Below are 25,199 nucleotides of genomic sequence, written 5' to 3'. Positions count from 1 at the left end.
ACTGCACAAACTAGCTTCACCCTTGCCACAGACCCTTTCATTGTGATAGAGAAGTAGAACTGTCAGTGACAGAAGATGTGTTGTACAGCTCAGGTCCTTCACCCCTTTGATGTTGTGTTGTCTATTTTCTTGTTTTCAATTCAAGTAAAGGATAAAATTGCTCTTTCAGAACAAGGAAATCAGCCACTCCATTATCCATGGCACTCCATAATTCAAGTCATAGTCATAATGAACTGCTTTGGAGAAACTTACATTCTGAAATACCTGAGAATGTATTCTACTTCCAGTGAAGCACAAGAGAGTTGTCAACCCATTTTAAGTCATCAAATTGGATTCAGCCTTTTAAAAGGGATTCCTCCATCCCCACCCCACCCATCCTCCTCCAGGGTGGACTGATTTAAATCAACAAGTAGAAAACGGAATTTAAAATCACCGGGTTTTAATTTTGTTGTGTATTTATACTTGTTATTTTCTTAAAGAAAAGTTTATTCTCATTAGTTGGTAGCCATTAAAACATGTTGATTTGCAACTATATAAAAACTTTACAACGAATTTGGTACTTTTGATTATCAGGAAGATCACTATAGCTATGCACATTTATTTCAGCAATTATATAGCATATATAGATTCTTAATTTCTACTTTATGTTAGAGAATGGTGAATGATGTTCTTATTTACTAGATTAACTTTTTATTTGTATCATGCTCTATTTGGATGGAAATTGGAATTTATTTAAAAAACACTAAAACAGCATTTTAAATTTGTATTGGTTAAATGAAACTGCCTTTATGTGATGGAAACACAAATAAACTTAAATGCAAAATATTTTTGATAAAAACTGATTTATTAAACAAAGGATGCCTTATCTGTAGTTAATGAACTAAACTGATTGTTTCTGGTCACCATGTCTTTTAAAATTTTAGAATTAGTCAATCTCATTGGCTCACACTTTGTTTTTATTCTTAGACTGGAAAAGGAAAACAATTCTGTTTTTTTCAACTCCAAATAGGGTTTTTAACTTTGAATGAACTAATCATTGAACTGAACAAACTGGAACAAACAAAATATTTATTCTGCACTTGCAGAAGAGGATACCGCTGTCAAAAGCTGGTTTAGCACTTCAACACACTCTGGTTTGAGGTGCTTAGCCAGTTTAACTTTCTTTAAAGCTGTAGCAGGAAACAGATACTGCTTATGTTTAAAAAAAAAGTTAAAATAAATTTTCATCGGTCCTTCCCCCCAATTTTTTTTTTGTCCATGATGGTCAAAGACTGTTTCAGTACTAGTCAAAATAATTCTAGGCATACAGTTTTAATATTCTTATGAAACAAAGACAGTGGAACAAGTATTAAAACGTCAGAGGCTGTAAATACTAGCCAAAACCCCCAATTTTTCAGAAGCTTGCTGGAAAGTTCACACTGTGTAACCAAAAAAACCCCAAAACAAACCCACAACAAACACACCCACCACACATTTTTAAACACACACAGGGTAGCTCACCTGCAGGAGAAACATGAGGACAACTGCTCATTTTTAACAGCTTGAGTGTATCACAGTTGTTAGCCACTAGTACTTTGAGGGATGGATCATCTACTGGTGTATCATCTATTTTAAGTGAAGAGAGGGATTTGGAGTTTACAAACACCACTGTCAGTGCAGAGATAAAATGTGACTGCAGAAAGGAGAAAAACAGTAACAGTGAAACAGGGATGTGAAATATTCCAAACAGATTTTCAAAACCAATGTTTCCTTACATCTTCACATATAGATAGTCTACACCAGGGATCGGCAACCTTTGGCACGTGGCTCGCCAGGGTAAGTCCCCTAGGGGGCCGGGACGGTTTGTTTACCTGCTGCGTCCGCAGGTTCGGCCGATCACGGCTCCCACTGGCCGCGGTTCGCCACTCCAGGCCAATGGGGGTGGCGGAGAGCAGCGGCCAGCACATTCTTCAGCCCGCGCCGCTTCCCGCAGCCCCCATTGGCCTGGAGCGGCAAACCGCGGCCAGTGGGAGCCGTGATCGGCCGAACCTGCGGCTGCAGCAGGTAAACAAACTGGCCCGGACCGCCAAGGTGCTTACCCAGGCGAGCCGCATGCCAAAGGTCTATACCTTCCTTTAGTCTAACACCTACTGCAATAGTCAACATTACTGTATCCATTTTATCTCAACTAGACAGTAAAACATTTGACCAAGTGTGCTTTATTTTAAAAAGATCAAGTATTTAGTTTTTGTTATAAATCCTTGTCTACGAATCGTCATTGATAATATTCAACATTAACAGAAACTCAGGAACTGGGACAAAAAAAATGCAGTGCTCTAAAATTCACAATATCCTATACAAGTGCACAAATTGACTAGTGAACCTAAAAGTAAGCTCTGAAGATTACTTGCAAAGTGCACTTCCAAGGCAACATCCTCCAGACTCAGACATGAGGGTAAACTGCAATACGTAAAATCTGTTCTAAACACTTTATCTACATACAAAGACTAAGTTTAGCAAAAATGCAAGTCTGAAATTTAATCAAAATTATTAAAATAAGAAGATGCCTAAGAGGAGGAGCCCTTTCAGCTTTTAAAGATCAGTGGTCATCTCATTTCTTATAGGCACCAGTGAATGGGAACTGTGTCTCCCTCTCAGAAATTCTTCTAGGAGAAGAGATGGCATGGTCTGCAGGAGCACTCATAGATGGGGTTGATCCACCCAGTGAGTGTATCAATGGCTGGGCTCAGAGAGAGGATGCAAGACAGCCTCCATTATGATGCGGTGAAGGCTTACCTCTGTCTTTTTTAGTATGGGGCTTGAAATCTCTACAAACTTGGCACCAGTGAGAAAGGGGCCCTCACTCAGACACTTCAGGCACAGAGAAGGAGTATCACTAACCCACTTTGGACTTCCTGCTTTCAGCACAGGTCTTAAAACCTGGGGACTGAGGCATACCCCACAGTACCAAGTGTTTGCGCCTTATTTCATAAGAAGAGATCTGACACTAGGTCTAAAGACAGGAAAAAAAAAAAAACACACTATACAATAAACTACGAGTACCATTATGCTAACAAATATAAATTAGCTGTTCACAAAGGAGAAACTTGTGCACACAAGATCATTAATTGGAATTTCTGTGCAAGGGCAGTTAAAAGGAACAGAGAGGTTGGGGTGGCCACACCCCATTATACTGCAGCTGGTAGCACAACAGGTACAGCTATGTGAAAAACATCTCCAGCTCTGGTGTACTATATGCACACAGACCTGAAGTGTAATGGACATGTGCAATCACTTGAAGAACCAGGTATAATCCAAAGAGTGCTGCATTCCTAAATCTGCAGACAGCTCCAGTACCTTTGCTTATCAAGCAGCAGAATGAAAACTGACTAGTCTTCTGTTTTCACTGCTGTTATTGAGAACCCTGTGAGCAGCCATGGAAACAAAACAAGATTCAGATTACTTTTAGTATGCTGCTGCAACACCACAATCAGATAGTAATGCTGTTCACTGAAGAGGAAGACCTACCTGACACTGAGGAAGGATAGATTAGCTAACATCCATACAAAGAAACTGCCAGAAAAAAAAATTAACTTTAGCAAAACTATGTATTTTTCCTTAACCTTCTCAGGACAGTTTTTTGTTGAATCTTTCAAAAGAGATTCAGTTGAAGAGCAAGCATGGGTATTTTCAGCCCAAACAATTAGTTTGGCAAAAGTTATAAGTAAATAAACATAGGTTTCAGAGTAGCAGCCGTGTTAGTCTGTATCCGCAAAAAGAACAGGAGTACTTGTGGCACCTTAGAGACTAACAAATTTATTAGAGCATAAGATTTCGTGGGCTACAGCCCACTTCTTCAGATGCATATAGAATGGAACATATATTGAGGAGATATGTATACACACACATTTTGAAGTGATAATCAAGATAGCACAGTACAGATAGTTTGATGAGAAGTGTGAGAATACTTACAAGGGTAGATAGATTCAATGTTTGTAATGGCTCAGTCCTTATTCAATCCACCTGTTCATGGTGGGTGGGTGTGTGTGGGTGTGCGCGCGTGCGCTCAATGTATGTTCCATTCTATATGCATCCGAAGAAGCGGGCTGTAACCCACAAAAGCTTATGCTCTAATAAATTTGTTAGTCTCTAAGGTGCCACAAGTACTCCTGTTCTTTTTCAAGAAACATAGTAGATCAAAACAGAAGTGTTAGGCAACTTTATCTGTATCATTACCAGTGCCATTTAGCTACTGAATACCTCTGCCTTTTATGCATATATATATACGTGCAAATATATTTGTTCTTTTTGGGGGGGGGGGGGGGGGAGAGAGAGAGAAGGATGATGTAGACACATCTACCAGTCAGAAAGTAGTAAGTAAGTAGGAAGGAACTACCAAAGTTAAACATTTAAAACTCTTGTGTCAAAGTTATCTGTTCTTAGATGTTAAAAGATTTGGCTGAGGAGCTCCAACTCATTGATGCTGATATTTAACAAGTCTTGAAACACTTGCAAAATTCCAGAAGAACGAGCTAGTCTAGTGCCTGTATTTTATAAAATGTGCACAGGATGGATGGCTCAGGTAAAAAATAGGCCAGATAGTCCTGGGCAAAGTCAGAGAAAGCCTGATGAAATACATAATCAGAATTAAAGGATGGTTGCATAATAAAAGCCTTTTTTTTTTAAATAAAGTTACTGTGATGTTGCAGTCTATATGGTTTTATAAAAATATGATAAGTGAATATAATGTAACTGTAACAAAGATTGTAGGTCCCAAAGATAGGGGACTGTATCTAAGTAATGAATGAGACTGAATGGTGCCAACACAAGCTCCCAGTAAAAATAGGTGATCTGTGAATGTATAAGCAGGAGAATACAGAGTAGATGAAAGGACAAATTATCATCACTATATATGGCATTAATAAGGCTGTGAATCTGCAATGGAGGTCACGGATGCTGTGACTTCCATGGCTGCAGCAGCTGGTACAGCTGACCCCAGGACCAGTCCAGCACCAACTACTGTTCAGGCCCCACAGGGGCAGCAGCACCTTAGTCGGGGTATTTATAGTGAAAGTCATGGACAGGTCATAGGCCGTGCATTTTCATTTACTGCCTGTAACCTGTCCATAAGTTTTAGTAAAAATGCCCATGCCTAAATCTTAGCCTTAAGCATTAGTGACACGGTTACTGCTGTACTATGTCCACTTCTTCTGGTGTTCATCCTTCAAAAAATGGTGCTGAAAATCTGGAAAGGGGTCAGAAAAGAGCCATAAAAATGATTCAAGGTCTGGAAAATCCACTTTATAGTAACATACTAAAGAGTTTGATCTAAGAAAAGGCCAAGATGTGACTCTGATCACTGTCTATAACAGGGGTGGGCAAATTTTGTGGCCCAAGGGCCACATCTGGGTGGGGAAATTGTATGCAGGGCTATGAATGTAGGGCTGGGGCAGGGGGTTGGGGTGCAGGAGGAAGTGCAGGCTGTGGGAGGGGGTGCGGTGTGCTGGAAGAGGCTCAGGGCAAGGGGTTGGGGTGCAGGAGGGGTGTGGGTGGGCAGGGGCTCAGGGTTCCCTATTCCCAGCCAATGGGAGCTGTGGGGGGTGGTGCCTGCAGACGAGGGCAGTGCACAGAGCCCTCTGCTCACCCCTACCCTGGGCCACAGGGATGTGGTGCTGGCTGCTTCTGGGAGTGGCGCAGGGCCAGGGCAGGCAGGGAGCTTGCCTTAGCCCCGCTGCACCATTAGGCTGACAATACTGCAGGCTGGATCGAAAGCCCTGATGGGCCGTATCCGGCCTGCGGGCCGTAGTTTGCCCTCCCTGGTCTATAAGCATCCCTATGGATGGGGAGATTTCCGGTAATGGAAGCTCTTTAATCTAGCAGGGGCACAACAAAATCCAATAGCTGGAAACTGAAGCTAGACCAAGTCACACTAGAAATAAGGTGCAAAGTTTTAACAGTGATGGCCATTAATCATTGGAACAACTTACTTAGGGATGCAATGGACTCTCCATTGCTTCAAGTTATGACATCAAAATCAGATATATTTCTACAAAATATGTTCTAGCTCAACCAGAAGTTATTGGCTTGATGCAGGAATTACTGAGTGAAATTCTATGTCCTGTATTATGCAGGTGGTCAAACTAGATGATCAGAATGCTCCTTGCTGGTCTTAGATCTATTTTATATACAGACTGCGCACGTGCGCACACACACCACACACACAAATATTTCACAGATTTTTACACTGAAGCCAATGTATGTTGGGAAAAGATTTGGGAAGTTAAGCAAGTACTGTAAACACCCACAAGTTCTAGTCAAATTTAATTACCGAGTCTCAGTGCCTGCATGTTAAGAGCTCCCAGGAGCAGATGAAGCCACAGAGAACCTACTGCTTTAAATCTATATACTTTCTAAATTAGATCAGTATCATGCTTACCACTACAATCATTCAATAAATAAATTAAAACATGCACAAGCTACCTTAGGTAAATCCATGAAGCTTGGTCGAGCGGTTGAAATCAGTCCAAGAGTTTTTAAAGAGCAATTCACAAGTTGTGATAAAATATCACAAGCTGCTTCTGCTGATTCCTTGCTGCTGTCCACCTTAAATGGAAACAAACCATTTATTAGTCCAGGAAAATACCACATCAAGCCAAACAACTTTGCAATAAAGAGGTCAAACAGAACAGCTTTCCTTTAATTGCAGTTCTACTCTGAAAAGTGTAAAAATCTGTGTGGGGTCCCAGGTGTGTCTTACTAAATCTACACTGAACATTCTCAATGTCTTAAAAAAGGTGCTTATCAAAGTTTCAGTCATAGAATCACAAGACTGGAAGGGACCTTGAGAGGTCATCTAGTCCAGTCCCCTGCACGCATGGCAGGGCTAAGTATTATCTAGACCAGTGATCCCCAACCTTTTTCAGCTGGCGGGCACCAGACGAGCCACAAAGGACCGTGGCGGCGGACAAGCATCTGCCGAAATGCTGCCGACAAGTGGCAACGTCAATAGGCGTTGCCGCCAAAATGCCGCCGATAAGCAGCAGCGCCATCCAGAGGTATCGCCGCTGAAATGCTGCTGATTTTCACGGCGATGCCTCTGGATGACGCTGCTTGTCGTTGGCATTTCGACGGATGCTCGTCCGCCGGCCAGTACGTGGGCACTGCGTTGGGAACCCCTCATCTAGACCATCCCTGACAGGTGTTTGTCTAACCTACTCTTAAAAATTTCCAACGATGGAGATTTCACAACCTCCCTAGGCAATTTATTCCAGTGCTTAACCACCCTGACACTTAGGAAGTTTTTCCTAACGCCCAACCTAAACCTCCCTCGATGCAAGTTAAGCCCATTGTTTCTTGCCCTATCCTCAGAGATTAAGAGGAATAAATTTTTCTACCTTTTATGTATTTGAAAACTATTATGTCCCCTCTCAGCCTTCTCTTTTCCAGACTCAGCAAGCCCAATTTTTTCAGTCTTCCCTCATAGATCATGTTTTCTAGAGCTTTAAATCATTTTTGTTGCTCTTCTCTTGACTTTCTCCAATTTGTCCACATCTTTCCTGAAATGTGGCACCCAGAACTGGACACAATATTCCAGTTGAGACTTAATCAGCGTGGAGTATAGCGGAAGAATTACTTCTCGTGTCTTGATTACAACACTCCTGCTAATACATCCCAGAATGATGTTCGCTTTTTTGGAACAGCGTTACACTGTTGACTCATATTTAGCTGGTGGTCCACTACGACTCCCAGATCCCTTTCCACAGTAGTACTTCCTAGGTATTTTGTATGTGTGCAACTGATTACTCCAGTTAGGATGGAACACTTTGCATTTGTCCTTATTGAATTTCATCCTATTTACTTCAGATAATTTGTCCATATCATTTTGAATTATAATCCTATGCTCCAAAGCACTTGCAACCCCTCCCAGCTTGGTATCATCTGCAAATTTTATAAAAGTGTATTCTCTAGGCCATTATCTAAGTCATTGATGAAGATATTGAACAGAACAGGACCCAGAACTGATCCCTGTGGGACCCTACTAGTTATGTCCTTCCAACATGACTGTGAAACACTGATCATTACTTGCCATTACATGCAAACTTAGTCAATACAATAAAGCACCCAAGCCAGTCTATTCTCTTACAAATTCAACTTGCATCAAGTAATAAACAAGCCAATACCCATACAGCCTCAAATCCTATCCCATTTCCTTTATATTCTCCTCCTCATGGAAATTCCTAGAAAACATATGAGTCTGACAGCATGCCACAAAGTCCAACAGATGTGGGCTATTTCAGATCCAGGGATTAGAGCCACAAAAAAGGGAAAAGAATTCCAAATCTGAAGGTGTGCCTCATTGTGAATGTCCTACTGGTAGCTCTCTCCCATGATTACAAAAGGAGAGAGTCAGTCTGAGCACCTCTGCTGATCTCATCCGTGGGAGTACTGCTTCATTTCAATTGGGCAGATATCAGGGTCAGTTAGGACCTTGCAGGATGAAATCCAACACCTAAATTGTACTTGAAAGTCAGCTAGCAAGTAGCGTGGATAATACTGGGGTCAAATCCTCCTGCCAACACCACCATTCAGTAAGTGGGTAGTTGTATTATGTGACAGTTTCATCTTCCAAAAGAGACTTATATTGCAGTGGTTTTCAAACTTTTTTTCCTGGAGAAAACTGTTGATACCCGTGACCCAACGGAGCTGGGGATGAGGAGTTTGGGGTGTGTGAGGGGGCTCTGGGCTGAGGCAGGGGGTTGGGGTGCAGGAGGGGGTGAGGGCTGTGGGGTGGGGATGCAGGCTCTAGGATGGGGGTGGGGATGAGGAGTTTGGGGTGCAGGACGGGCTCTGGATTTGGGGGGGACTCAGGGCTGGGGCAGGGGATTGGGGCACAGACTTACCTCCGGCAGCTCCTAGTCAGTGGCGCAGACGCAGGCTTCCTGCTTGTCCTGACAGCTCAGACCATGCTGCGCCTGAAGCAGCCAGCAGCAGGTCTGGCGCCTAAGCGGAGGCGCACAAGCAGCTCCGTGTGTCTCTCGCTTGCAGGCACTGCCTCCCAGCTCCCATGGGCTGGGAACTGATCAATGGGAGTGTGGAGCTGGTGTTCAGGGTGGGGGCAGCATGTGGAACCCCGTGGCCCCCCTGCCTAGAAGCTGGACCTGCTGCTGGCTGCTTCAGGGGCACAGCATGGTGTCAGAACAGGTAGGCACTAGCCTGGCTTAGCTGGGCAGCACCACCGACGGGACTTTTAACGTCCCGGTCGGCAACGCTGACCAGAGTGACCCAGTGCCTTACATGCCACGACCCAGTACTGGGTCGTGACCCAAACTTTGAAAAAAATGCTGTTATGTCATAAGACCAATCTAGAGAACACTACAGTAATCTTACTTCCAAGTGACAGACATAATATCAAGAACTGCATGTGAAAGAAGAGTGGATCCTCTGGTCAAGTGTAGATAGGAAAAAGCTCTCCTGGCCACAACTGCTATTTGATCATCTAGATGCAGCTGCTGTTCTCACCAAATTCTTAAATTAAGAATTTGAAAAACAATGGGCACACATCCTCAAATTAACCAAGTTGATAAGACTATAGCTTTCATCCCCCTCCCCCAACCTATCCACATCAGTATCTTATCTGAATTAGTCCCATTTTGTTCTTATGCATGCCATCAGACACTGGGTAAGAGACTCAGTCTCCTTTGTCTGAGATCAAGTAAGATGGAGACAAAGTTGACTATAAACACTAACCCATACCTCAGCCTCTCAACAGCCCTATACACACACCACTCTTTTTAGTATGTGTGTATAACAAGATAAAAAACTGTGGCGCACCTCTGGTGAGAGGACCCTCATACATTTACCCAATACAACCACCTGGGACCTCTCAGCCATGAAGGAACCAAGCCAAACAAGTGCTGACCTATCCACCATCCCTGCATGTTGCCTGAGCTAAGGCAGCTCCACCCATCAAGCAATAGTATCAAAATAGTAATTACATCAGACACATGTTCATTATCCACAGCTAGGAGACTATAGGATCAGGGAAATGTACAGCTGGAAAGGACAATTCATTTAGTCTACCCGCCTCAGCTAAGGCAGGATCAAGTATACCTAGACCATTCCAGACAGATGTTTGTCTAAACTGTTCTTAAAAACCTCCAAAGACAGATTTCACCCCCATGTAACCTGTTGCAATGCTTGATTATTCTTATAGTTGGAAAGCTTTTCCTAACATCCAGCCTAAATCTCCCTTACTGCACCCTAGACCCCAGGTGGGCAAACTTTTTGGCCCGAGGGCCACATCGGGGTTGCGCAACTGTATGTAGGGCCAGGTAGGGAAGGCTGTGCCTCCCCAAACAGCCTGGCCCCGCCCCCTCCCACTTCTTGCCCCCTGACTGCCTCCCTCAGAACCTCCAACCCATCCAACCCCGCCCCCTCCTTGTCCCCTGACCGCCCCCTCCCAGGGCTCCTGCCCCCTATCCAACTCCTGTCCCCTGACTGCCCCAACCCCTATCCACACCCCTGCCTTAAAATGCCCAGTTCTCTCTCAACTTTTCCTCAGATGTTTTCTTAACTTCTTATTTTTGGACTTTCAGTTTGTTCACTTTTCTTACAGTGTGGGGTCGAAAACCGGACATAGTACATCTGAATCCTCACTAGTGCCAATCAGAGTGGCAACAATTGCCTCCTGTTTCTTACATACAACACTCCTGTTAATACATCTCAAAATTAAACTGGGATTTTGGAATGATTTGTTCTTGACAAATCCATGTTGGCTATTCCCTATCACTTTATTATGCTCTAGTTTTGAACAGAGATGATCAACAAATGTTACAAGTAGGTTTGTATATCTTTATTTGCATACCAGGCCATCAACCTACATGTCAGTTTACAAACCACATTAAACAAGTTAAAAGACACAGTCCTTACCCCAAAGACCTTGCAATTTAAACTGACTAGAAAAACATACAGAAACACAAAGAAGAGGAGCATTCCCACTCATTAAGCCTCTCCCCCAATACAAAGAGAAGAGATGTATAACCATTAACCCTCTCCCTTAATAAACAAAGATTTCAGATACAGGTTATGTCTACAGTTCAGTCGACTTAATGAACTCGACGATCATCCACCACTGTAATTAAACTACTTTTGTATGTCCACACAATGCTCCTTGTGATGGCAGAGCGCATCCACCGTTGGTGCTCTTGCATCGAGAGAGCAGCGCACCATTGGTAGCTATCCCATTGTGCAATTCACCACCATCTGCCACTGGATGCTCTGGGAAGGGATCACAGTGCCTCATGGGGGCAGGTTTACCATCCCATGATGCAGTTTTCTCCATCCCATCATTCTATGGGCTTCTGTCTATGTTTTGCGCTGTTTTTCAACCCCAGTAAATTGTGTGCCCATTATCTGTCTGAAAGCATGGATCCCGCACAGCTCTCCTATCTTGTGATGAGCGTCAACGCAACACAGCTGATCCTGCATTATTTCATGAGCTGCAAGTCAGACGACGACGACGACGACAACACAGTGGTGTCTGCCTTGCTGCATGCAATGGAAAGAAACAATTCAAGATTGCTGTTGGCATTCAAGGAGCAGATGCACATGGTGGACCATTGGTACGGGGCTTGGAAAATAAGCTCCGAGTGGTGGGATTGCATCGTAATGCAGGTATGGGATGATCAGTAGTGGCTGCAGAACTTTCAGATGTGCAAAACTACCTTCCAGGAACTGTATGCTGAGCTCACTCCTGCCTTCTGGCCCAAGGACACCAAAATGAGAGCTGCCCTCACTGTGGAGAAGCGAATGATGATCACTGTGTGGAAGCTGGCAACTCCTGACTGTTACTGATCACTCACAAAGTCCATCATGAGGGTTGCAGTGATGCAAGTGTGCAGCACCATTAATCGCCTCCTGCTATGAAGGACTGTGACTCTGAGAAAAGAACAGGAGTACTTGTGCCACCTTAGAGATTAACAAATTTATTAGAGCATAAGCTTTCGTGGACTACAGCCCACTTCTTCGGATGTATACAGAGTGGAATAAATATTGAGGAGATATATATATATACACACACACATACAGAGAGCATAAACAGGTGGGAGTTGTCTTACCAACTCTGAGAGGCCAATTAAGTAAGAGAAAAAAAACTTTTGAAGTGATAATCAAGATAGCCCAGTACAGATAGTTTGATAAGTGTTAGAATACTTACAAGGGGAGATAGATTCAATGTTTGTAATGGCTCAGCCATTCCCAGTCCTTATTCAATCCTGAGTTGATTGTGTCTAGTTTGCATATCAATTCCAGCTCAGTCTCTTGTTGGAGTCTGTTTTTGAAGTTTTTCTGTTGTAATATAGCCACCCGCAGGTCTGTCATTGAATGACCAGACAGGTTAAAGTGTTCTCCCACTGGTTTTTGAGTATTATGATTCCTCCCACCTGTTTATGCTCTCTGTATGTGTGTGTATATATATATATATATATCTCCTCAATATTTATTCCACTCTGTATACATCCGAAGAAGTGAGCTGTAGTCCACGAAAGCTTATGCTCTAATAAATTTGTTAGTCTCTAAGGTGCCACAAGCACTCCTGTTCTTTTTGCGGATACAGACTAACACGGCTGCTACTCTGAAACCTGTGACTCTGAGCAATGTACAGGAAATAGCGGATGGCTTTGTGACAATGGGATTCCCTAACTGCAGGAGTGCAATAGATGGCACACAGATCCCCATTTTGGTCCCAGACCGGCTTGCTAACACAAAAAGGGCTACTTTTCTATGATATTGCAAGCGCTGGTGGATGACCATGGTTGTTTTGCCAACATCAATGCGGGATGGTCAGGGAAGATGCATGACGCACACATCTTCAGGAACACTGGCCCGTATAGAAAGCTGCAAGCAGGAACTTTCCAGACCAGAAGATTCCAGTTGTGATGCTGGGAGACCCAGTCTACCTCTTGCTGCCATGGCTCATGAAGCCTTACATCAGAAACCTTGACTGCAACAAGCAGCGCTTCAACAACAGGCTCAGCAGGTATAGAATGACCGCTGAATGGGCCTTTGGCAGATTAAAGGGTCACTGGTGCTGCCTTTTTGACAGGTTAGACCTCAATGAGGAATATATTCCCATGGTCACAGCAGCCTGTTACATAAGTTACGGAACATTTGTGAAGCTAAGGGGGGGGAAAGTTTCACGGGGTGGACTGTCAACGTGGATTGGTTAGCGGCAGCTTTTGAGCAGATAGATACCACGGCTGTTAGTTAGGGTTACCATATTTCAACATTGAAAAAAGAGGACACTCCACGGGGGCCCTGCCCCAACTCCGCCCCTTCCTCACCCTCAGCCCCACCCCAACTCCGCCTCAGCCCCGCCCATTCCCCAAAGTCCTCTGAGTACCCTGCATTCCCCCTCCCACTCTGATCTTGGTTGGGGGTTGCTAAGTACTTCCCTGCTCCCCACTCGCCCTGCAGGCCCCCCGCCCCTGTAGCCTCTGAGACCCCTGCTCCCCACTCACCCTGCAGCCCCTGCACCCCCCGCCCCTGCAGCCTCTGTGAACCCTGCTCCCCACTCGCCCTGCAGCCCCTGCACCCCCCTGCCTGCTCTGCCCCTGCACCCCCCCCCACCCCTGCAGCCTCTATGTCCCCACCTGCCCTGCTCCCCCGGCAGCCTCTGCCTGCTGGGGGCTTCAGACGCTCGGCGGCGCCGGTCCCTGCAGCCCCGGCCGCAGCTTCCTTCCTGCCGCCGAGCATGTTCACTGGCCTGTCTGTCCTAACTGGAAACAGCTCCCGCGGCGCCGGGTTCCAAGCTGCGCAGGGCAACAGGAAGGGTCCCCCAGTGCCCCCGCCCGCGAGGGAAGCCCGAGCCCCCCCCCATTCCCCACCTGAGCATTGTAGCTGGGGCGGCTGGGCTGCGCTGCGGACCCGGCGGATCGTGCTGGGTGGACCCTGGCTTATGCCTCCCTATTTCCCCGGACATGTCCGGCTCTTTGGAAATTCCCCCCGGACGGGGACTTGAGCACCAAAAAGCCGGACATGTCCGGGGAAATCTGGACGTATGGTAACCCTATGTTAGTGGGCCTCAACAGGGGGCTACTCGAATCAGGGAGGCTTTGAAGGAGCATTCTGACAACGTGTCTTTCTGTAATGCTTTAATCCAGGCATTGCTTTCTTGCACCGTAGTATGACCCTTGAAATGACTGCTATGTGTGTGTTAATTTTACTCTGCAAATGCACCAATTGCTACTGAAATTCATATAAAGTGGCAACCACCATGTGTAAGAGACAAAGATACATTTTTATTAACTTATAAAAAGAAAATGAAACAGCTATACAAATATTTCTATTTTCTACAAGGAACATGAAAATGAAGAGCACTTTTTGAAATGAGGGTCTCACAGCTGGGTATATGTCCAGTTGTAATTCTGAAACGTGTCCCTAAGGGTGGCGTGCAACAGCCCTGAAACGTGCAAGGAATGTGTGTGGGGATTTGGGAAGGGCATGGAAAGCAGTTCCGCATGGGCTACATGGGGAGGGGTGAGCAAAGAGGTGTTCCACCTGCAGCACAATCAGGGAACACTCGTCCAGGTGTGTGTGTTAAAAAAAAAAAAAAAAGTTGGCATAGGAGAGTTAAATCGGCAGGAGAAGCATTGCAGTACACCTTCACTGTTTTGTTGACAAAACTGTGTAGTGTACACACTGCCATAGACCATTCTATAGCTGATCTCTCAGTCCTCATTCTCAGAGGAAAGAGGAGCCTGGGAGCTTAAATTCATAACTTTGTCTCTATTTAGTCCATGATTTTTAGTGTCTAGCATTGTTGTAGTAAGCCATAAATCCCATCTATAAACTCCTACTAACCCTCAATCTGTCTTCTCTCCCCTCCCTATGACTGGAGGAGGGTTACCTTTATTTTTGCCGATTGTTAACTGCACTTCCTGCCAGGATGCTAATACATACTCTCAAAAGAGCTCCTGTATATGGTCTGGGAAAGACCATATAAGAAGTGTTTACCAGTAACCGTAAAACTGATAGGACAGCAGCATGTAAACAGAGGGAAGGGGGAAGAAGAGGGAGGCCTGAATATTTTTTGGTAGTGTTATTCAGTTCAATAAAAAAAATAGCTAGGGAAGCAAAAAAAAAAAAAAAAAAAGCTCATGCTAGCTTTTTATAAGAATATTTTAATAAAATGAGCATGTGCTATTTAAAGGTTGTCTATCACATACAGTACTTTTTAAAAATTGGCTCAAATTTCTTGAAAATGACTAATGTCCCTTTAACTCAGCATGACTGCTTAGCGACCTCTAAATCGGAGAAGCCTAGCATAGATATAGCCAGGGGTTGCCAGACAAGATTGATACACAACAGAAAAGTAAGCAAGAATTGCCTACTCCCCCCCCCCCCCTTTTTTTTTTTAAATTAGTATTGAAAATGCAACTATTCTAATCACCAGTTGTCTAGTTTTCCCAACTAATCTCACATTTTTGTTTTTTGGAATATCACTTAGATGATCCTTCTGCTTTCACTATTTGACTATTAGTGGTCTTTACCTAAGCTACAGCCACAGCTTCAAACACAGTCCAATCGGTACAGTGCATGTGACTAACTAGTCTTCCTTAATTCTCCTTAGCCTTATTTGGAAGGAATGCTGTTTTTCTTGCCTGCCTGCAATCTCCCATGGATTCAGAGCTTGGGCTCTCAAGAGGTAAAATCATTATCATCATCTGGGAATACATTAGTGGCGCAAATTAAAACACTGGCCTTTGCTTTTGCCCATTTAAATTAAACTCAAATACGAGTGGCTGTTAATTGTCATTTTGGTGACGAACTACAGAGCAAATATGTAGTGATAAATGTATTATACAGGCTAGAGCAGGGATACATAGCCAAAGTTTGAGCAAGTTTCCTCCTGGTACTCTGCCAATACATCACAATTTTGACTTGGAACCGTGCTATGTTCCAATTCATATACACCTCTACCCTGATATAACACGATCCGATATAAACACTAATTTGGATATAACGCGGTAAAGCAGTGCTCCGGGGGAGTGGGGGGTGGGGTGGGGCTGCGCACTCTGGCAGATCAAAGCAAGTTCAATATAACACGATTTCACCTATAACGCGGTAAGATTTTTTGGCTCCCGTGGACAGCGTTATATCGGGGTAGAGGTGTACCACAGCAGAAACTGCAAATACTGAACTGAGCCGAGTTGGGTGTTTTGGTTACTACCCCAATCTAGGTCAAAAATTTACTCAGTGCCAAGTTTTTAAATTTTATTTGTATGGAAAAGAAGGAGAGGCCAACTACACACAAAAACATTCACATGCCATTTTGAATGGGATTGGGGAAGAGAAATGCGCCAAAATTTTAGGCAAAAGATTTGAGTTTCTTGTGGCTACAAATCCAGTTAGTCTTCTGTAGATAGTCTTAGGATGGAGATATATTATGGTTACTAAAGGAAAACTAAGGCTGCACTCTTAGACTATACCTACACTAGCAAGCTTACAGCGGCACAGCTGTACCGCTGCAGTTGTGTCGCTGTAAGATTTCTTGTTTAGCTGCTCTAGGCCGACAGGAGACAGGTCTCCCATCGACGTAATAAAAATACCTCCCTGAGCAGCGGTAGCTATGTTGGCAGGAGAAGCTCTCTCCCTGTCCACACCAGCACTTCTGTTGGTGTAACTTATGGTGCTCAGCAAGTGTTTTTTCACACCCTGGGCAACATAAATTACACCAACAAAAGTCGTAGTGTAGACATGACCTACAGTAGCACTGCTGTAATGCTGCTGTGTAGACACTCACTACAGCAACAGCAGGGGGTTCTCCCATAGCTGTAGTTAACCAACCTCCCAGAGAGTGGTAGCTAGGTTGATGGAAGAATTCTTCCATTGACCTAGTGTGGTCTACAGTGGGGGTTTGGTCAGCATTGCTATGTCTCAGGGAGGTGGATTTTGCACACCTCTCACACCTAGCCATGATAATATAAGGTTTCAGTGTCAACTAGCCCTAAGTAATTCCTCTGTTTTTGATTCACCTCTCCAGTTTCTAGGTCTTCCCCTTTCTTTTATATTTCATTCCTGACACCTTTTCTGCCAGTCTCTCACTCATTTTTGCATTTTATTGCCACATCCCCTATTTCACTCTGTTCCTTTTTCCATTCTCATTTTCCCCATCTGTACGCATTTTTCTTTCTGTTTCAGCCACCCTCCTTTTCACGCTCTGTCATAAGCTTCTTCCTTTCCATGTTCATCTATTCATCCACCTCAATAGGTCAATATCTCTGCTACTGTCCAAGCACTTCCTGCTTGGGCTAGGTACCAGAAGAAACATTATATGCAGGAACCCAAGTGTGATTTTCTGTGGCCGCAGGCCAGAAAATAAGGGGGGGGGGGAAATACATATTCTGATAAATCCACCAATTACTCCTTGCCAATTCTCCACACCAAATAATCTCCTCCCTGTAATACCACTACAGAAACTACACCTTTCATTTGACAAGTCAGTATATACTTTATGTTATTAATCCTTTTCCACTCATGTTCTTTTCTTCAGAATGTTTCCTTGTAGAACAGACACATAAAAATCACAACTACTCATACCACTTTATACTGACAATATTCTGATTAGGATGGTCTTTTAACTTTGCACTTAGAGGCATTTAAAATAGAAGTTGCTCTTTTAAGTGAATTAGGAAACGTCATTATGCTAAAATGCTTTGTTTACAACTATGTATAGTCATTGTTCACCTAATCAATAATGCTAAGTTTTTCAATTATTGCTTCTTGGATAAATGAAATCTCTTACAACTCATACTATAAAATTTATCTAGATAGTATTTAATACTCCAAGATAACTATGAAAGCTATTTTGTTATCTTCAGCCATGTCATAGAAATAAAAAGGAGTTTTAAGAATTCTTTAAATTAAATAGAACTGCAGTAAACTTGTTCAATTTCAAACCTTATTTGAAATGCAAATCAATTTTTTTTTAAATTTACTCATTTTCAAAGATAAGAATGTAAAAGATGTTACCTTGAAGCTAACATACTGTAGATGATTGGAATGCCTTTTAATAATCTGATTGATAAGCTCAGGATGCGTAGCCCTCAAATAAGATGTAGCTGGTTGATTCAGTTCAAACTCAAAACATCTCCAGAGATCAGGCATATGAAACACCTGATTCCATCTTCGGCAGACTTGTGATGCATGAGCACGATCAAGAAGAGGCAAGTACTGAAACACCTGCAGGATAATGTCTGGAAGGAGGTTACCCCAATCAGGACTCAGAGAGATTTCAGTGGATTCTTCATCTGCAATCTTTTGTTTCTTAGATTCTCCTCCAATCTCTTCCTCTGATGAACTATTGTTAGTCTCGCTACTTTTTCTTCCTCGTTTCATTCTATCAAAATAAGAAAAATGTATTACTCTACATACAGCCATAGAATATAAAGACATTAAGTACTTACAGCACAATGGGGTCCTGGTCCCAGGCACCATGAAAATACAAATCACAGGATATAATTTTCACCAGATAATAGTTTCCTCCTATATCAATACGAAGACAAAAACTAAAAAAATGTGGAAAATGCTAAGGTGAAACTGAATTTTTTTTTCAAAATAGGAGCTATCAATTCTGTGACAGCTTATTTCTATGCTACCTAATGGGGCTTCTTTTCTTTTGTAAGTCTGAAAGAGAAGTCATCTTGGATATTCTCTTACCATATGAAAGCATTGTACCTTCTACTGTTATAAATAACATTAAAAAGTAACGAAAAGATTAGAGAAAAAACTCTTTTCAAAATGTTTAATTCTGGGTTTGATAGCTAATTTCCCCATTTTGTGAAAGGTCAGTTGCGCTTTATGTCTCACTACTAGCATGAAGACATTATGTGTGTACACTTCCTCAGACCCTACAAGAGACACTTTATCAGCAAGAGCTGTTGCTCTTGCAGATCCCCTCCCACATCAACGAGTCTCAATCCTGACTTCACCAACACATTTTAGGGTGAAAAAAATAGTTCTGGTTCCAGGTCCATTCAATTGGCACTTTCTTTACTGAGACTAAGAAGGGTGACAATTAGTGCTAACTTCTAAACTGCTAAATAGCTACATTTCATGAATACTAGTGAAGTTTAATTCTTGGGCTAAACATCTGGATAAGCATCACAGTTTATATTCCAATTAGATCTTCAAAATTGGATTCTATTAAGTTGAATAAATGTGATATGGCAAACAGGTACCCAATTCTCAACTGTATGCATTTCTTCTAAAACATGGAGTTATGCAAGTTCTACCTTGCTTTGCCTATTATGGGGGAAAAATAATAAATTAAGAAAATAAGTTGTTATGGACTGGGATAAAATTTAGGGTCAGATTTTGTAAAGCCCTTTTAAAATGAAGATAACATTTAGGATGTTTTTATGAGTTAGAAATGTCAGCTTCAAAACCAAAATTAAAACCGTTTGTGCCCATAAATCCTTTACTTTTACTTTAGTGCTCTGACCAAAATTAAAACCGTTTGTGCCCATAAATCCTTTACTTTTACTTTAGTGCTCTGATGTATTAGGGTAGCATAATGAAGTTAAAAACAAACAAACACACACACACACACCAAGCATTTGTCACAAATATCAAGTCCTGACTTCAGCAGTCTTTCAAAGACTTGGAACATGAGATCACAGTAAACTTACACAGCTTCGTATAATATCCCATTCCCAGTCCTCCATATACAGGGGCAGTCCTACAGGAAGAACTTGGTATTTATAACCTAAAAAACCCCAAACCCAAAACTTTCTGTAAAAAGACAGACATCTTCATTCAGAAAATGAATATTCAGGTAGTATGGCTAAGGTCAATAATATATTGTCAGTTTGAAGCTTGTAAAGTTACTTGTGCAGTTCCCAACACATTTTCATTTGCTAAATGTTTCACCAAACTGCATTATAGAAGAGCATTATAGCAGACAAAAAGTGAAACATTTATCACAGTTGCTAGATGCCATATTTTACTTTATTAATCCTTTTGTGCTAAGGAATATTCATCGCTTCCTTAACTACATTTCCTAGCTAATCTCCTCTCCCCATCATAACCCTATTATTCATATAGTTATTTTTGAGCATGAGTCAAAGTAACAGAGAGAAAGTATGGTCAGATGCTCTATTTGTAATATGAAATAATCAAATTTGAACACATACTGACAATTAGCGTTTCCATGTCCTTATCCTTTCAATGTCCCTGTTCTATCCCAGAACTGGCAGCATTCACAGCACAAGCTTATTTTGATAAAGCATCGCTGCATGAGAATGTGTGTGTACTTATTTAATTTATCCATAAACTCATGAACATAAGCGTGCAGAAAGTCATTACTATTATGCTGCAATAGGCTATTCACCTGAAATTTCTGACCAAGCTTCAGATAGCTTTTTATTTGTACAGAAGGAAGCAGCATAGTAATGAATAATGTATTGGCATCCAATCCATAGGGGAGCAAAAACTTGCATTCTGCAACTGTATAGACAGGTTAATTAAAATTCAGGTCCAATCAAGGTTAGAATAACTGCCACAGAAGTATCACATAGTCAACAAGGCACTTCTACTAGATTGCCTGAAGTATCTCTATATAGAGAATATGGTTGAGTGCCAATCTACTCACTGGAGGGCTGATGGTGCTCTGATTCTCTATTTTCCAGCCACAAGTGTACACTTGAATCTATATGCCAAAGACAGGAGTGGCAAAAGGAAACAAAATTAAATTCTGAAAACTCTCAATTACTAAAATCTATGGTGCACACAGAACTGAACATAGACAGTAATCATGATTTTGCACTTGAGCACACAGTTCATTAAAAGAATATTTTTTGAAACGACAGAATGTAGGAACAGATATAATTTTCATTTTACACTTACTTAAAGTCCTGATATCTTAATCAAGTGTAGGCTGCAAAATGGAGACCAGTTCCAACAATAAATTAATTAAAAAAAAAATTTATCCACAAAAAAGATCCAAAGCCAAAGAGGATGCCATTAAGGAAAACAAGGCCATTCTTCCTGCAGACTAAATTTAAGAAAAAAAAATTAAAATAGTCAGGTAATTAACCAAACTTTGCCTTGTGTTTCTGAAATACCAAACATTCCACCATATTGAATCCTGAAACAATTACAGATAACAGCAAACAGTGAAAGGCAACAGTGGACACAGCGGACAACATTTTCATGATAAAAAAAAAAAAATCGCAACATGGGTGTCACTATTTGAGTATACATTAATAGATGAACATTTTCCATATGCTTAAAGTACCAAACCTTACTAATAATACTCTCCAGCTTGCCTAGGTCACAATATGTCACTGACAAGTTCTTTCCAAATCATAGCCTGTAATGAACTTGGCTGAAAAAGATACACCTCTACCCCGATTTGGCTTGGCTAACGCTGTCCTCGGGAGCCAAAAAAAAAAACAATCTTACTGTGTTATAGGTGAAACCACGTTATATCAAACTTGCTTTGATCCGCCGGAGTGCGGAGCCCCGCCTCCCTGGAGTGCTGCTTTACCGCGTTATATCCAAATTCATGTTATATCGGGTTGCTTTAAATCGGGGTAGAGGTGTATATAGTATAAAACCAGCCATAACAAAGTGCAGCTATAGAATAAATTTAACTTCATTTAATACTTTTCTGCTTATCTGATTCATCAAGAGATTTTCTCAAGAGATTTCTCAATATAGATTAGTTTATTTGGCACCTGCGATTTTCCCAAACGTCAAGTTTGGGCATATCCTACAATGACTTGCTTGCAATGCAATCATACTCCAAAACAATTATGCAGTTCAATCATTAATTCAGATGAGAAATAAGTAGATGTTTAACTTTCAAGTTCTGAATGTTGGGAAAGGTACAGACACAGTACAAGCCGACCAGCGACAGTTAACGTTTTAACTACTTCTTTCATATGAACAAACCGAACAGATGCTCAGCCGGCTGTTTTGCCTGCATTTGGGATGAAGCATTAAGAGTGCGTGGAAGAGAAACAGAACAAGGGCTGGTGTGCTAGCGTCTGGGTCCGCGACAGTCAGGGCTTCATCTCTTAGAGCACCTACAACTACAGCTAGGGAAGTTTATTGTTGTTCTTTAATAGGAAGCAACATCAGTGGACGGGACGCTTTGCAAATAAACAGAAAAGGGGCCCTGCCTCAGCTCGCTTATAACAGCTTCTAGCCGGGCTGGCGGCCCACAGGTGTCCGTGTGCATCACCGGGATGCGCGTTTTAGGTACGGCCAAGCGCCCCCCGGAGTCCCTCTGGCTGAAGGCAGGACGGACGGACTGACAGCGAGCCCGGGGGGGCGGGCCGACCAAGCTACGCTGCGCCAAGCACTGCATCTCCGCTATGTGCGGACTCACACTCGGGGGGCGGGCAGAAGAGGGACCTGCCAGCACCGAGGTCTGGCTCGCTCTACCCCCTTCACTGCCCTGGGCAGCTGTAAGAAGAGACAGCTCCATCACCCCTCCCCCCATCGCCTGCCCGCCAGCCCCTCACCTGGCGGCGGCTCCTCCCTGCTGCGTTTCACGCTAACCCGGGCCCGGGCCACACTGGCGCCTCCGCGCCCACCACATCAGCGGCTCTGGCAAGCAGCGTCGCCCCGCCGCACAGGCGTCCCGCGGCGACTCCGACTCCGTCCTTTCGCTCCCTCCGCCCCCTTGTTTATTTCACGGCAGCGGAAGCTGCTCCACACGGAACCCAAAATGGCGGCGGCTTGCCCTAGTTGCCTTGCGCGGCCTCGCGAGCGCGCCTGGCAACAAGCCCCGCCCCCCGGGGTGCTGTGGAGGAGCGAGCAAGAGAGAAAGCCCGCGGCTGTCGGTCGGTGGGCGCGTCACTCCCTCCCAACGGCCGCCGTCGAGCCGTTGCCCGGGTAGCGGTCTGACTTCGCTATCGCTGCCAGTCCCTTGGCCGAGGAGCCCGGCTTGGCCAAGGGCTGAGCTGTGGCCTCCCCTATAATGACCCCTTGGGGTTTATAACCAAACCGCCCTTCAGGCCGCCAGAAGCCCTGAGCTGGGCCTGGAAGCCGGGGCGGGGATTGGCTTGTGCTGCAGTTTTGCTCTCGCCCTTATCATCTGAACCACTTCTCCTGGGTGTTGACAACGGCGTCACCCACAGAATCTGCGGGACGTGACCAGACAGTGCCAGGGTGCGCCCCCGCTGGGGTGGTGCGTGCGAGGCGATTTGGGGCGCCACTTTGAAGAGTGCGTTGCCCTGCACCTGCCGGAGTGGTGGTGGTGGTAGTGGTGGTCTCTGCGTGTGATCACAAAGACACGTGTCGTCTCACTACTGGGCAGGAGACAAACCATAAAAAGACAGGATGGTCCAGCTTAAAACCAAACCAATGGTCTGCTGCCAGTGCGTGCACTTGTGGAGTGAGGTGGTTTTGACTCTTGCTGCAGGAGTTTTCCTACCTGTCCCCCACAGCTCACGGCCCAGCAATTGATTCTGCCTTGAAACCCCAAATTAAGCACTATTATCAGTATTCTAGTAGTGCCGCTGAGGAGGCCCAGTCATAGATGAAGTCCCCATTGTGCTAGGTGCTGTACAAACAGAACAAAGGCACAAGCCCTGCCTCAAAGAGCTTCCAGTCCAAGATGAGATAACAGATGCATGCAGGCAGATAGGTGAGCATAAGAAAACAGTAAAATAATACTGGTGAGAGGGCATGGTTACAGCAGCCAATCCTGCCCCCTTCTCCCACCATGCCCCTCCTGGGGCTTTCACCCTACCTGTACCAGGCTGGGGGAAGGGCTTAGGAGCCATCCTGTTGGTTGTGAGTGGGGGAGAAGGGAATAGAGTTACCCTGAGCTGCTGGGCTCTTCCTGCTTGGTTTAGAAAAAGGGGTAAACTGTGAGAAGGCAAAGTTTGCTGATGATACAAAATTAAGATAGTTAAGTCTAAAGTACACTATGAAGAGTTACAAAGGGATCTCACAAACTGGATGAGTGGGCAAAAAATGGGAGATGACAATCAATGTTGATAAATGCAAAGTAATACACATTAGAAAATATAATCCCAACTATATATAAAAAATGATGGGGTTTAAATTAGCTGTTACCACTCAAGAAAGAGATCTTGGAGTCATTGTGGATAGTTCTCTGAAAACATCCGCTCACTGTGCAGCAGCAGTCAAAAAGCTAACAATGTTAGGAACCATTGGGAAAGAGACAGATAAACATAATGCCACTACATAAATCCATGGTATGCCCACACTTGAATACTGCATGCAGTTCTGGTCACCCCAATAAAAATGGAAATGGAAAAGGTACAGAGAATGGTAACAAAAATTATTAAGGGTATAGAATAGCTTGTATAAGAGGAGAGATTAAAATGTTTGGGACTATTCAGATTGGAAAAGAGACCACCAAGCGGGGATATGATAGCAGTCTATCAAATCATGAATGGTGTGGAGAAAGTGAATAAGGAAGTGTTATTTACCCCTTCACATAGTACAAGAAACAAGGGTCACCCAAAATGAAATTAATAGGCAGTAGGTTTAAAGCAGACAAAAGGAAGTACTTCTTCACACAATGCACAGTCAATCTGCGGAACTTGTAGCCAGCGGATGTTGTGAAGGCCAAAATTATAAACTCTATTAAAAAAGAATTAGATAAGTTCATGGTGGATAGGTTCATTAGTGGCTATTAGCCAAGATGGTCAGTGATGCAACTCCATGCTCTAGCTGTCTTTTCTTTTTATTCAGCGATTAGCATGCACTTGCCACTGTTGCACTGCACAAATATGGAGGTCTGCAGTGGGTGGCAGACTGCAAGAGGAAAGGAGCACGTATGGGGATGGAAGTATTCAGGAGGGAAAGAGATTACCACAGGGGTGGAAGTAAACGGGGTAGATTTGCCCTGTCTAACTGCTGATAAGTTGCAGTTGCATGAGACACCCAACTATGGAATTGTCCAACATGTTCCGGTTATGCGGTGCATGTTACTGTGGAGGGGAATCAGGCCATTAGCAAAAGCAGCCATTCAAACAAGTCTTTCTGCTGTGCTCTGTCCTCCTCTGTATACCGATGTTCCTGTTCCAAGAACTACAATGTAAGTGTCTGATCTAATGCTACAGTTCTGTTCTGGAGCTCTGCAGCCTGCTTGCTTCTCCACTTGCTGTGAAACCTCTCGATATTGTATGCACTTGTTGGCTTTGTCCAGAGTTTCAACCATAAGTTCATGGACCAGT

The 25,199-nt window shown here is 43.5% G+C and overlaps 1 protein-coding gene across 8 annotated transcripts in view; it reads right to left on the bottom strand.

The window, feature by feature from the left end:
- Positions 1 to 23,296, bottom strand: part of FBXL3 (F-box and leucine rich repeat protein 3) — a 30,501-nt gene extending 7,205 nt beyond the window's left edge. Inside the window, exons 1-6 of one of the 8 annotated variants that reach the window (XM_065593254.1) lie at positions 22,509 to 22,743; positions 20,884 to 21,031; positions 20,630 to 20,686; positions 18,010 to 18,376; positions 6,460 to 6,582; positions 1,501 to 1,672 (exon numbers count right to left, since the gene is read on the bottom strand). In XM_065593254.1, the coding sequence (XP_065449326.1) occupies positions 1,501 to 1,672; positions 6,460 to 6,582; positions 18,010 to 18,375 (661 nt within the window). In that variant the 5' untranslated portion in view covers position 18,376; positions 20,630 to 20,686; positions 20,884 to 21,031; positions 22,509 to 22,743. Of the gene's footprint in view, positions 1 to 1,500; positions 1,673 to 6,456; positions 6,583 to 18,009; positions 18,377 to 20,629; positions 20,687 to 20,883; positions 21,032 to 22,508 lie in introns of all 8 variants that reach the window. The other 7 variants (XM_005283160.5, XM_008178556.4, XM_065593258.1 and 4 more) reach the window with 7 other exon arrangements.
- Positions 23,297 to 25,199: the final 1,903 nt, after the last annotated feature.

This window comes from Chrysemys picta, chromosome 1, assembly GCF_011386835.1.
Source record: "Chrysemys picta bellii isolate R12L10 chromosome 1, ASM1138683v2, whole genome shotgun sequence".
NCBI lineage: Eukaryota > Metazoa > Chordata > Testudines > Emydidae > Chrysemys > Chrysemys picta.
Note: the sequence above shows the minus strand (reverse complement) of the source record. Positions and strands in the feature narration are given on the sequence as shown.